At 52.8% G+C, this 12,524-nt stretch overlaps 6 protein-coding genes across 6 annotated transcripts; 4 read left to right on the forward strand and 2 right to left on the reverse strand.

Moving 5' to 3' along the window:
- Positions 1-89: 89 nt before the first annotated feature.
- Positions 90-1,282, reverse strand: LRP88_01201 (CTLH/CRA C-terminal to lish motif domain-containing protein; the record flags this gene model as incomplete). The annotated part of the gene is made up of 4 exons (XM_083237893.1): positions 90-572; positions 763-958; positions 1,146-1,222; positions 1,280-1,282. The coding sequence occupies 4 exons, from the start codon at positions 1,280-1,282 to the stop codon at positions 90-92; spliced, it is 759 nt and encodes a 252-aa protein (XP_083106398.1).
- A 1,263-nt stretch (positions 1,283-2,545) lies between these two features.
- On the forward strand, positions 2,546-4,399 carry LRP88_01202 (uridine kinase family-domain-containing protein; the record flags this gene model as incomplete). Its single annotated transcript, XM_083237894.1, has 9 exons — positions 2,546-2,701; positions 2,798-2,875; positions 2,944-2,993; positions 3,059-3,203; positions 3,263-3,305; positions 3,362-3,447; positions 3,515-3,584; positions 3,634-3,865; positions 3,916-4,399. 9 exons carry the CDS (start codon positions 2,546-2,548, stop codon positions 4,397-4,399), a joined length of 1,344 nt encoding a protein of 447 aa, XP_083106399.1.
- Positions 4,400-5,397: 998 nt separating this feature from the next.
- On the forward strand, positions 5,398-7,532 carry LRP88_01203 (uncharacterized protein; the record flags this gene model as incomplete). The annotated part of the gene is made up of 2 exons (XM_083237895.1): positions 5,398-7,462; positions 7,516-7,532. The coding sequence occupies 2 exons, from the start codon at positions 5,398-5,400 to the stop codon at positions 7,530-7,532; spliced, it is 2,082 nt and encodes a 693-aa protein (XP_083106400.1).
- A 257-nt stretch (positions 7,533-7,789) lies between these two features.
- On the reverse strand, positions 7,790-9,167 carry LRP88_01204 (ribosome biogenesis protein Nop53/GLTSCR2; the record flags this gene model as incomplete). Its single annotated transcript, XM_083237896.1, has 2 exons — positions 7,790-8,960; positions 9,013-9,167. The coding sequence occupies 2 exons, from the start codon at positions 9,165-9,167 to the stop codon at positions 7,790-7,792; spliced, it is 1,326 nt and encodes a 441-aa protein (XP_083106401.1).
- A 513-nt stretch (positions 9,168-9,680) lies between these two features.
- LRP88_01205 (Rab family GTPase YPT6) lies at positions 9,681-10,635 on the forward strand (the record flags this gene model as incomplete). Its single annotated transcript, XM_083237897.1, has 6 exons — positions 9,681-9,727; positions 9,782-9,807; positions 9,869-9,957; positions 10,011-10,140; positions 10,231-10,509; positions 10,580-10,635. 6 exons carry the CDS (start codon positions 9,681-9,683, stop codon positions 10,633-10,635), a joined length of 627 nt encoding a protein of 208 aa, XP_083106402.1.
- A 619-nt stretch (positions 10,636-11,254) lies between these two features.
- Positions 11,255-12,124, forward strand: LRP88_01206 (Inositolphosphorylceramide synthase subunit Kei1-domain-containing protein; the record flags this gene model as incomplete). Its single annotated transcript, XM_083237898.1, has 2 exons — positions 11,255-11,296; positions 11,390-12,124. 2 exons carry the CDS (start codon positions 11,255-11,257, stop codon positions 12,122-12,124), a joined length of 777 nt encoding a protein of 258 aa, XP_083106403.1.
- Positions 12,125-12,524: the final 400 nt, after the last annotated feature.

Below are 12,524 nucleotides of genomic sequence, written 5' to 3' on the forward strand. Positions count from 1 at the left end.
AAACGCCAAGCTCAAAAGTCAAAGTGCAACAATCCGCTACCTAATCGACACGCTAAACTCCTTTCCCAAAGTGCCTGGCCTGGCATCATTCATGTCGTAATCATGGGCTCATGGTCATTCTCGCTCTGCAGGATTTGCCTGCTTGGGCTGTCAGGTTCTTCTCCGTTCAAGCCGATGTCGAGACGATCGGGGAGATTCTTTCGCTTGTCACGGGCAGTGTGTTCAGCCCAGACTCGCATCCTCACGAGCTGACGAATAGCGGCTTCCCGCCTCTGCGACTGTCGTTCCAGGATAGCCCGGTTGACGTTGTCGGCCACTTCTCGACGCAAACCCGGTTTCAAGAGGTCCGCGAGCTGAGGCTCCAAGGATTCCGAGGGAAACAGGAGGAGCGCCATGGTTCTCTCCAAATCCTCCAGGAACTTGGGGTTTGTGGGTGCTCTGGGGCCCAATTGCTCCGTCGCAAATTTCAACGCCGGCTGAATGTCACCGCCCGAAGCATTGCATGTGCGAATGAGTTCGACCAGTTGTAGTCGCAGCAAGGCAAAATGCAGTGCCTTGTCTTCATCAAGAATCTTTATGCCAGGTCAGTACTCAAACAATGCAAGCGTGAAAGGCAGTTGTGTTTAATAAGAAGCAAAAGCAATCATAGTAAAGTGGTTGTTCCTCATCAAAGGCCCGAAGGCTCTATGAGTGGTGCATGTAAAACTCGTGTTCTAATCATGTAGGATAGGTGTGTGGGAGTCAAGTTCAAGATGAGCATACCTCAGGATCAAAGTCATTCAGAGTCTCGATGGCAGTTTGGATGTTGCCGCCGTGGATGCAATTCTGAATCTCTTGTCTCGCAATGATGGAGGCGCCATCCTGGTGAGGCTGGAGATTTGCTTCTTTGGAAAAGTTTGCCGCAGCGTTAGGATACCCTTCCATAGTAAGGTAATCCAGAATCAGGGCGTTGATGTCACTGCGCGGCTTGTTAGCGTCTGATGACATGATGACAGGCCAGCATGAAGTGCAATGTGATGAGGTAATGTCAGACAAGAAGAAGATATATATCGTTTTTCCGCAGTATATGCTAGGAGAGATTCCCATTGATATAGTTCATCATTTTACCGTGCAGATGGGGAGGGGACCAGAGTGATGCTTCGTACCTCTTGGGTGACTTGACGTCCTCGACACGCCTGTCAAAGGCATGCTTGGTGGGAGTGGCTGTGGAAGCAGACGACGTCTAGTTGGGGAGTTAGAACCGAGCTGCAAAGATTGCGCAGTGTTGAGAGGAACGTACCATGGTTTCTGTCATCTATCGCAAGACCAGCTCTGACGACTTTTCGGAGCTCCGATTGACAGGCTCGTCGAGATGAGGGTCTAGGATGTAGCCGGAAACAGGCCAACAGATGGTGGTTCAGTTCATGAGGAACAGGAAAGAGATCCAGTCTCTATGCCTGGATGCTCGCCAGTCTCGGGGGAGATCTGAGCTATGTAAAGAGAGAGAAAAAGTTGATGAGAGGTGGAGGAGAAGAAAGGATGATTGGGGGCTGAAGGAAAAGAAGGGTGGTTTCGTGGTGGGTCAAGGCACAGGAGCCAATCAAGATGGCAAACAGCCGACCCACAAGGAGCTTTGCCCTGTAGCTGCCTCAGGACTCAACACCGCCGAATCGTTAGAGGCTGCTCGGCGTATTTCGACCCCGCTAGAGAGCTGCGAGAGAGCTCTGAAGAGATGAGCTTTCAGTGCCGAGGTTGCCAAATTGCGGCCCCCAGGCATGAACTGAACTGACCAAGCCTGGCGATGTGTTCCGTCTGCACACCACTTCTTAAGGGAGCTATCACTACGGGCAGTACTACTCGAGCTTAGAGGTAGTCCCTGGTAGATATGTACGGGTGCAATTGGAAGGGAAACGCTGTCATGCTACATCATCGTCAACATCTAAGGTAGCCTCAGAAACAGGCCCGACGTTCCAGCCAAGCCACGCACTACCACAAACTCGCAGTGGTATTGAGCTAGAGGCGTGATGCTTATCTGGACAGAGGCTGAAAACAGCCTGGATCGTGCGGAGCCTGCGCCGCCGGCCATCGCCGTCTTTCGATTGTGAGGAGAACCTGGATCCATTTCCCTGGGAGGTAGGAGGTTGATCGTCGACATCAGCAGTGCCACGCTGAATCATCCTTCTCTTTATCTTTCTCCTTCTCCTTCTTGCACTGTCGTTTGTAGTGATAGATCCATCACCGCCAGTTCTTGACACTGTCTGCTTCTGTTGCCCTGAGCATCCCGACTTTTTTTGCACGAGCTCACTTCTAGGTTCCTCTTTGGCCCTGTGGATCGCACACGCGACAGAGGCTCGTGCTCACTGCTCCACCAACGGCAAACTCCAAACCCTCCATTTCGAACTTTGAAGGTGTTCAGTGCCGAGCTCGTGGACATTGCAGGGCTAGTTTTCGAAGAGAAACGTTGATATCGTCTTCTTTGGACACGTCTCTGTGTCTTCTTTCTCATCTCACTTTTCACTCATCATCAAATCATCAAGAACTCCCTCACCGAAACTAGCCCACCGCAATGTCCGCTGACGCAGTGCCTCAAGTCGAGGGCGGACTCGAGAGCCATGTCACGGTCCAGAAGCGAGCCTACTACTCGCCTCCTTGGGCTGATGTCAGCATTATCGGCGTCGCTGGAAGCTCGGGCTCGGGCAAGTCGACTCTGTCCCAGGCCATTGTCAAGAAGCTTAATTTGCCCTGGGTCGTCATCTTGTCAATGGCATGAATTCCCCAGTTACACATTCAACATGGCACTTTGCTCATAGATCGTCAGGACTCTTTCTATAAGACATTGACGCCCGAGCAGTCGAAGCTGGCCTTTGCCAATGAGTACGACTTTGATTCGCCCGATGTATGGTGCCTTCAGCGTTGATACAGCCCAAACTATCAGAAGCAAGGCTGATGAAACCGTCTACGTAGGCCATCGACTTTGACGTTTTGGTCGACAAGCTGCGGGATCTTAAGGCCGGGTGTGTAACATTGTCCGGTCCGTAATCACTGAGACTCGACTGACAATGACCTCGACCACTTCCAGAAAGCGGGCTGAGATTCCTGTCTACTCGTTTGCCAAGCATCAGCGGCTGGACCGCACCACCTCTATTTATTCGCCCCATGTGTTGGTTCTTGAGGGTATCTTTGCTCTGTACGACCCTCGCGTCTTGCAGCTCCTTGATATGGGCGTATGTTCAATCCGCTCTTGCTCTCAGAATCAAGGCAGCACATCTAACACTTGTACTAGATCTACTGCGAAGCTGATGCCGATACCTGCCTGTCGCGACGGAGTAAGTTTCCAAATTCATGTAGTTTCCCCTATGTCTCATACTGACATGTGGAACAGTTGTTCGTGATGTGCGAGAGCGTGGCCGAGACATTGAGGGTATCATCAAGCAATGGTTTGGTTTCGTGAAGCCCAACTTCGAAAAGGTAGCCCAAAGCAAAACCGCGCCAGGCCAGATGGTGGATCAGTTGCAGTAGTTGACATGATCTTCAGTTTGTTGAGCCGCAGCGCAAGGTGGCCGACCTGATTGTGCCAAGAGGCATTGAGAATCGGGTTGCCCTAGGTGAGTTTGCCTGATCTTGAAGGATGTCGAGATGCTAATGCGGTTCAAGACATGATGGTCCAGTTCGTCGAGAAGAAGCTGTTCGAAAAGTCCAGGCACCATCGAGAAGCCCTATCCCGTCTCGAGGCGGCTAGTAAGGATTCGCCGCTTTCTGATCGGGTTGTGGTTCTACACCCTACACCACAGCTCAAGTTCATGAACACTATCCTCCAAGATATGGATACTGATCCCGAGGACTTCATCTTTTACTTTGACAGACTGGCCAGTCTCATCATTGAACAGTAAGGCGCTGGTCAAAACGACAGTAAGAAACACGCTGATGATGTTACAGAGCTTTGAACAACGTTCAATTCGAGTCTGCGACAATTGAAACTCCCCAAGGATACAAGTATCAAGGCCTTGTACCAAAGGGTGAGGTCTGTGCCGTGATCGTGCTCCGCGGAGGTTCGGCGTTCGAGCCGGCGCTACGAAAGACGATCCCTGACTGCCGCACGGGCCGAATGCTCATCCAGTCCGACTATTCCACGGGCGAGCCGGAGCTCCACTACCTGCGGCTGCCAGACGATATCGCAAGGCACGAGAGCGTCTTGCTTCTGGACACTCAGATGGCGACCGGCGGCTCGGCGTTGATGGCGGTCCAGGTCCTGGTAGACCATGGAGTCCAGCAGGAGCGTATCGTGCTGGCAACGTATGCGGCGGGCAAGGTTGGAATTCACAGGTTGACATCCGTGTTCCCAGACATCACGGTGGTGGTCTGCAACATGCTCGACTACCAGCAGCAGCGATGGGTTGAGCAAAGATATTTCCGTTGCTAATGGGCCACTGGGTTGTACGGCGGCGTACCACAGTATATACGGTCTCCCCGATTCTGATTCTTGCGAATGTGAGCATGGGTTTGAGCGTGGGGGTAATGACTTGTTAGCAGCTATCTGTAAGCCCTTACACAGACACAGTCAGTCATTCAAGCACCATTAGTCAACACTAGCAGTAACAAGATGGTCGAGAGACGTCGTAAAGGGATTCAGACAAGGGGTTGTGCTCAATTGCTGCATCTCGACTTGTTCAGTTCAGCTCCTCGCTACCCGGCATCGCTTCCCGACACAAGCGGCCAGGGCCCACGAAACGACATATCCGCCGCAACCAACAAGTTTTAGTCACTCGTGAGCCCACTGAAGGCGACTCTCGGCCGTATTTAACGCAACACCGAGCGTCATGGCCGACAGATCCGATGGGTGTAGAGAGATCAGTGGACAGTTGAACCCAACATGCATGACGATGGGAGGAAAATGATATTTCTATGAGTCCATCAAACAATTTTACCAGGGTTTCAGGAGCTGTAGTGGAGTCGCCGATCGTCGGTGCCATCGCCAAGAATTTTGCTGGTGATGAACGCCAGCTCCAACCATGACGTAGCTTGACGTGCTGTCGGTAGGTGCGGCAGGTCCCTCTTCCTTCCGCATTTGGATCTCCAGCGCCTCCGGACGCGAGGTACATGGCGCCTCCATGCATTACACGACTGCTCGCAGGAGGAGGGCAGGTACCTTTTGTCTTTCAAGCGGTGCGCGCCAGAATTCATCAATTTCTCTCCTTTACTTGCGCTTCAACGTCGTCATTCTCCCTTCTCACATCCCTCCCACGCATTTGCTTGATCTCATTTGGTGATCCATTGAGCAGTCGCAACCTCACGGGCACGCTCACAAGCTTCGCTGCTTTCTTGACCACGTCATGAGCTATCACTGAGCTCCCCTCCCACTTCTCTGATCCTTTCGACAACGATCAATCCCACGTTTCCACGTGAACGAACGGCGCAATCATGCCCGCTTCCTCCATCATGGCTGCACGACTGGCTCGTGCTGGTCGTACCGGAGCTATTGCCAGCTCTCGATCTATAATATCTCCCATTACCCCTCGTTCGCTCTATTCGGCTCAATCGCGAACCTTTGTGAAGCTCTCAGGGGCCTCGCCGTCGATAACCAAGAGATCCCAGGTTGCAAACCGAACTACTCGCCAACTCCCCCCTCAATACTTCGTGCGCGCGCTGTCGGGAAAGCCACTTCCTCAAGGAACTTCGTGGGTTGCCAACTTTTGCTTCCGTGCCGCGGCCTGGGTAGGCATATCGATCACAGTCGTCGGCGCCGCCGTAGTCTGCTTCTTTATCTACGACGCTTCTACGTACTTTGAGCACCCCACGCAGAGCGATATCGATGTGTCCAAGATTGCCCTCCAGCCTCGACGTGGAGGTGAAAAGAACTTGCCCATCGCTGAGGTATTTATCGACGAAGATGACACCGAAGAGAAGCGGCGCCTCAAGAACAAGCCACGGCTCGTGATTCTCGGTGGCGGCTGGGGCGGCGTTGCTCTTCTCAAGGAACTGAACCCGGACGATTACCATGTTACCGTCATCTCGCCGACAAACTATTTCCTCTTCACCCCAATGCTTCCCTCGGCCACAGTTGGTACCCTTGAATTGCGATCACTTGTCGAGCCTATTCGACGCATTCTAAGCCGCGTTCATGGTCACTTCATTCGTGCCAAAGCTGCGGACGTTGACTTCTCACATAAGCTTGTCGAGGTGTCGCAAGTAGATGCATTCGGCAAGGATGTTAGCTTCTACGTTCCCTACGACAAACTGGTCATCGCTGTTGGCTCAGTCACCAATCCTCATGGTGTCAAGGGACTGGAGAACGCCTTCTTCCTCAAAGACATTAACGACGCTCGCAAGATCCGAAACCAGATCATTCACAACTTCGAGTTGGCTTCACTTCCTACTTGCTCCGATGAGGAGCGTAAGCGGCTCCTGTCTTTTGTTGTGAGTGGTGGCGGTCCTACTGGTGTCGAGTTTGCCGCCGAGCTGTTCGATCTTCTCAACGAGGATCTGACACAACACTTCCCTCGACTCTTGCGCAACGAGATCTCGGTTCATCTCATTCAGAGCCGAGGCCATATCCTCAACACATACGACGAGACTGTGTCTAAGTATGCAGAGGAGCGCTTTGCCCGGGACCAGGTTGAGGTTCTCACAAACTCGCGGGTCAAGGAGGTTCAACCCGACAAGATTATCTTTACGCAAAAGCAGGAAGATGGCAGCGTAATTACGAAGGAGCTACCTATAGGATTCTGTCTATGGTCTACTGGAGTGTCGCAGACCCAGTTCTGCCAAAAATTGGCCAAGAAGCTTGGCAACGTTCAAACCAACCGACATGCCCTGGAGACGGACACTCATCTTCGCCTGAACGGCTCACCTCTGGGTGATGTGTACGCAATTGGCGACTGTTCTACCGTTCAGAACAACGTGGCCGATCATATCATCACCTTCCTTCGATCTCTTGCTTGGAAGCACGGCAAAGATCCCGAGACGCTGCAACTTGGTTTCAGTGACTGGCGCGAGGTTGCTAGCGATGTCAAGAGGCGATTCCCCCAGGCTATTAACCATCTCAAGCGCCTCGATAAACTTTTCACCGAGTTTGACAAGGATAAGTCGGGCACATTGGACTTTGAGGAACTTACCGAGCTGCTCCGCCAAATTGATAGCAAGCTCACGTCTCTGCCAGCCACAGCCCAGCGCGCTCATCAGCAAGGACAGTATCTGGCCCGCAAGTTTAACCGCATGTCTCGTATGAACGACGCTCTGCGCGCCAATGAGATTCGGGAGGGCGATGTCGATGCTGCTGTCTTCAAGGCATTCGAATACCACCATCTTGGCAGTCTTGCCTACATCGGTAACTCTGCCATTTTTGATCTCGGCGATGGCCGGAACCTGGCTGGTGGACTTTGGGCTGTGTATGCCTGGCGCTCTGTCTACTTTGCTCAGAGCGTCAGTCTTCGAACACGTCTTCTTATGGCCATGGACTGGACGAAGCGAGGTCTCTTTGGACGAGGTACGTGCTCTCTCGTCAACATCACCCCTTGGACAATACTAACGCTTTCATAGACTTGATGAGTTTCTAATGTGGGTTTCATGGCATGACTGGATTCTAGATTTATTGGCGTTTAAGCAGGGGAATCGGGCCTGGAGAATGAATGATGAGATCGGTTAAAAAGACATGATAATACTATGTAAATCCAGGTTTAGAATACCAAGGTTTTCATTAAACAGGGCGCTCTGAGGTGGGCTCACACCAAGAAGACCACCAGCTTTTCTATGGCATAAAGAAAAAGTCGCAGGATTCTTTTCTCGCTAAATATCAACCAGTGGTATGCAGCCTCTATATCATAAAGTCCTTGTACGTCCACTTCTCGGTGTACTTGCGCTTAGCCTGCTTCTTGAACGGAATATGTCTCCTGCTCTCGACCTTGCCGCGCACCAGCATGCTTCTGTATCGGTCTCGGAGAAGGTTGCCCTCGGGCTTGAGCAGCCGCAGAGACTCCTGCAGCTCGTCGGGGAGAACTAGCTCAAGGTCTCGCTCAGGAAGCTTGTACTTGCCGAGCTGCTTGCGGCGCAGCTTTTCGTCGCGGAGCTCGCTGACCGAATCGTCCGAGTCGTTGGCGGCTTCGGCAAGGACAAGGGCCTTGTTGCGGTCATTCTCGTCAATCTCCTCGGCGATCTCTTTAATGCGGTGCTCCTGGCGGCGCTGGGCTTTGATAGCGGCTTTGTGCTTCGCTAGGCGCTCCTCCTCCTTCCGACGCTTGATACGGTTGCGCTGTGCTTGTGTCTTCCTCTGGGGTCGCTTGGCGGACACCTTGTCGTCCTCAGCACCGCTTTGGAATCCCTCCCACTCGGAATCTTCCTCCCATTCCGAAAGGTTAGCCCGCGCCTCTGCAGCCTCTGCTTCGGCTGCTGACCGGGCCGCGGCCTCCTGCTTCAATCGCTCAGCCTCCTCCTCCTCCAGGCGCTTGCGCTCCGCCTCAAGGGCCTTCTCGCTCTCATGCGCCAGACGCTCCTCGTAATCGGTGAACATGGGGTTGTAGCTGTAGCCGCCAGAGGGCTTCTGCACAGCAGGGACATGCTTTCCGCTCTTGAGGAGGGAAAGGGGCTCCTGCTTCATCGACTTTGGCACCTTGGCCTTGACCTCTTCTTCCAAGAAATCATCGACGTTTGTCTCCTTGGGAGCCGCCGGCATATCCCAAAGATCGTAGGTGGCGTCCTTGATTTGTATGGTGTTCTCGTGCTCTCCGTCGGCAACCCGCTTGAGCCGAGCGAGCTCCTTGTGGGATACCCAGTTGGTCTTCTGGCGCTTCGCAGGAATGAGTCCATTGGTGGTCTTGTCGCCAGGTCGCTTGCGCATGGAAACAGCGGGAACGGCGGAGCGGGCGTTGATGATCTCGTCAGCCTTGAGACCCTTCTTGATGTGCTTGTTGAATTTCTTGGGCAGCTGCGAGTCGCCGGTCGTGTCGAGAGTGAACAGGTCTTCGGATGCCTTCTCCTTGATAACACCGCTGTTTCTCTATTAGCATGACAGGTGACTGGAGGCCAATAAGAATGCCCTACCCTCGAATGATCTCCTTGTTCAACTCCTCGAGTCCCTCTTGGACTTCAGTAACATCAACGTTTTTCCTCCATGCCTTCTTGCCCTTTCGCGATGGCTGATTGAACTGCTTGGGAGCATCGCCTGCTCCGGCAGTCTTGGATTGTAACACTGGCATATCTGCGAATCCTCTCTGGGCGAACAGCAAGGATTTGTTGCTTGGTTTCAAGAAACGAAAATGCTGCTGGTCGATGGAAGTAGTGGGGGACAATCTTTCTTTAATTTTTTAGTGGGGCCTGAGTCTCGACTCCTTCCGCTATTCGTTATCGGTGCTTTTTGGGTCCAAACGGAAGGACTGCCCACGTAAAAAACGGGGAGGATTTCTTATCGGCACGTGCACTTGCGTCGGATACGTTCATCGCCATATCCTCCTGCCGAATCCAGCATCCATAGGGCGACGACATCGACCTCCTTTCTCCGGATTTCACCTGTCAACCCTTGTCCTGATACAAAGTGGCCACACTCGGATCGCATCATCTCGACCTCTTTCCTGACGTCGCCGAGCCCGACTTCTTCTTGTAATCGCAACAAGAAGTTCCCGTTTCTCCCGACAACCTCGCATCCGTAGCTTGACAGCTGTCCCATCTGTCCCGCGGAACAAGGGACTCAAGCAGACGACACAACGACAACCATGGCGCAGGCCGGCGGATCTTACAACAACCCCTTGAAGAAGTTCAAGTATGTATTTTCCCGGCAAACATTTGTATTGCACTGATGCTAATCGCAGCTCAGGTTGGTGTTTCTAGGAGAGCAGAGTGGTACGTCGACGACCGATTCCGGCGCCGTCTCGAGCGACATCACTAACGGCGATTTCAACAGTGGGAAAGACCTCCTTGATCACACGATTCATGTACGATTCCTTCGACAACATGTACCAGGCGACGATCGGCATTGATTTCCTCTCCAAGGTGAGCACCTTATGGCCGCCGCCCTTGGGCCAAGACTGACACCCGTGGCTTAGACCATGTACCTCGAGGACCGGACGGTGCGGCTGCAACTTTGGGATACTGCTGGACAAGAACGATTCCGAAGCTTGATTCCCTCATACATCCGTGATTCCAGCGTAGCTGTTGTTGTCTACGATATTTCGAGTCAGTTTCCCCTGAGCTGACCCCACCCCGGACCCCCCATCGCTTCCATTCCCAGGCATCCATATTTGTACTAACACAGTTTGTCTGCAGACGCAAAGTCGTTCCAAAACACCAAGAAGTGGATCGACGACGTACGAGCCGAGCGAGGTAACGACGTGATTATCGTGTTGGTTGGCAACAAGACGGATCTCAACGACAAGCGGGAGGTTACTACACAGCAGGGTGAGGAGGAGGCCAAGAAGAACAACCTCATGTTTGTCGAGACGAGTGCGAAGCTGGGCCACAACGTCAAGAACCTTTTCAAGAGGATAGCACAGGCTTTGCCTGGTATGGAGGGAACCGACGCCGCAGCGCAAGCTTCGAGTCAAAGTAGGTGCCCCACGTCGTTCAACCCTGAGCGACTTGCCAAGAGCTTGGAACTGACCAACCACTTTTCTAGTGATCGACGTCAAGACGAACAACGCCCAGCAATCACAAGAGGGATGCGCATGTTAATTAAACCCACCTCTTTGGCCAGTCGGGACTGGAGTAAAGGAGTATCTAGGACAATGTAAGCTATGCTCACAACATGAGAGAAGCCTTGTGACCTTGCGCATGCCGAGGGTATTAAGCATAGCGTACAGATCTAAGGGCAAGAGCTTACATCTAATAAAGGAGAATCACATGTGTGGATTTGAGTCAAACACCGAGTAGCCAGTTAATAACAATAAGTTTCAAGCGAGCTCAAGAAACAAAGTACTTATTAATGCATTGGAAAAATACATTAAAGACGAAAGCTACTCATACAATGCGTTTACGCGTTTACAGGGAAGATATGTACAAGGTTGATTAGCTCCTTAATTTAAGTTGTTGCATGCTTCCTCCACACGTGACCCTGCATTTAGATTGCGCCCATCAGTGACGGAAGCGGCGGAAGACCTCTCCCCTTAGTCAGCATCATCAACTGGGAATGATCCTTATTTCCCATTCACCACGTATCGCGTCCTTGCTTTTCAACCTTAATGCGCTTCCGGAACCAGACTTCAACTGACGACGAGGATAACCACGACGAGAATAAATCGATAGTTTGTGAAGGACCGAAGGACAGCGAGGGTTCTACCAGCACCGCCTCGCCATGTCTCGACTCACGCGATCACTCCGGGTGCCCCGGCCGAAGGTAAGGAGAACAAACTCTCAGGTCGAAAGCGATGGATTGAGGCTTCCACAACGCTCAAGATAGGCAAAATATGCTAACTGAACCTGCCTCTAGACCCTGTTTGGCTTCATCAGCCTCCAGACCGGCACAGAAGTCATCTCACTAGCCCTCGTTTTCAACAAGGTCACCGGTGTCTACGGTCTGCTCGCCATCCTTACCGGTTACCAGCTCTCTCTCCTTCAGCTCTCTACCTACGTCTACTCGATCGCCATTCTTATCGGACTCGCCATCCTGGTTCCTCATGTTCGACGACAGAGCCCCTTCGAGTGCCTGGCTCTCGCGTGGATGTATATTCTCGACACAGTCATCAACATCGGATACACGGCGGCCTTCGGCTTGGACTGGTACTTCTCTACTCAGTTGACCGAATCAGCCGACCTCAAGAAGACCAACTTGCCCAACTTTGTGGCTGAGGGCATGCAGGGACTGCGCAAGGAGACGGAAATGCATGGAAAGGTTGTGCCACAAGAAACGGCGACGAGCATGCTCCTGATTGTGGGATCGATGTTGATTCGCGTTTACTTCTGCTTTGTCGTCATGGCGTACGCTAAGCAGGTGTTGCAAAAGTACATGCAACTGATGATTCTGGAAGGCCCCGGTGTGGATGATCAAGAGGGACCGTTCGCTGAGGACCTACCTGACGGCGAGGGCCGCAGGGGACGGCTTGGCCGTTTGATGGTCTCGTGCGGTCGGGCCTACTGGCTCGATGCTCGAGAGTCTGATGAATGGGTTCCTAACCTGGGCCCCAACAAGTCGGGCTCGACGGGCACGCTGGCCGGTGAGGTCTAAAGAACATTCGATATGGGAGATGCCGCAGAATGATGGAGGAACTCGAAGGACGGTGCACGGAGTCTGGAGTGAAATATGATGGTCAGCGGCCAGGCCGGGAGGCGTTGCCGACTGACTTGACACCTCTGCGGTATGAGATATGGCCTGGTACCTTGACCTTTGGATCTTCTCAGCACGATACGCATGTTCAGAATGAACCGGCGCAGCACATGATAGATGGAGTAATTGCGAAGGGGGTGGGTGGCATTTTTGGTCTTTACGGGCGACAACGGAGACCAGTCCGGGATCACAGCCGATGACTCGGCCGGCGCGGGGCAGATGCGGCGAGTGCGGCGAAAGCGCGGCATGTTGCGGATCGGCTCAGCGGCGTCTGCGGGCGGTGAGAGCGGATGAACCGACT

Source organism: Fusarium phalaenopsidis (genome assembly GCF_050370095.1).
Source record: "Fusarium phalaenopsidis strain FUZ10S chromosome Unknown contig_32278, whole genome shotgun sequence".
NCBI classification, from domain to species: domain Eukaryota; kingdom Fungi; phylum Ascomycota; class Sordariomycetes; order Hypocreales; family Nectriaceae; genus Fusarium; species Fusarium phalaenopsidis.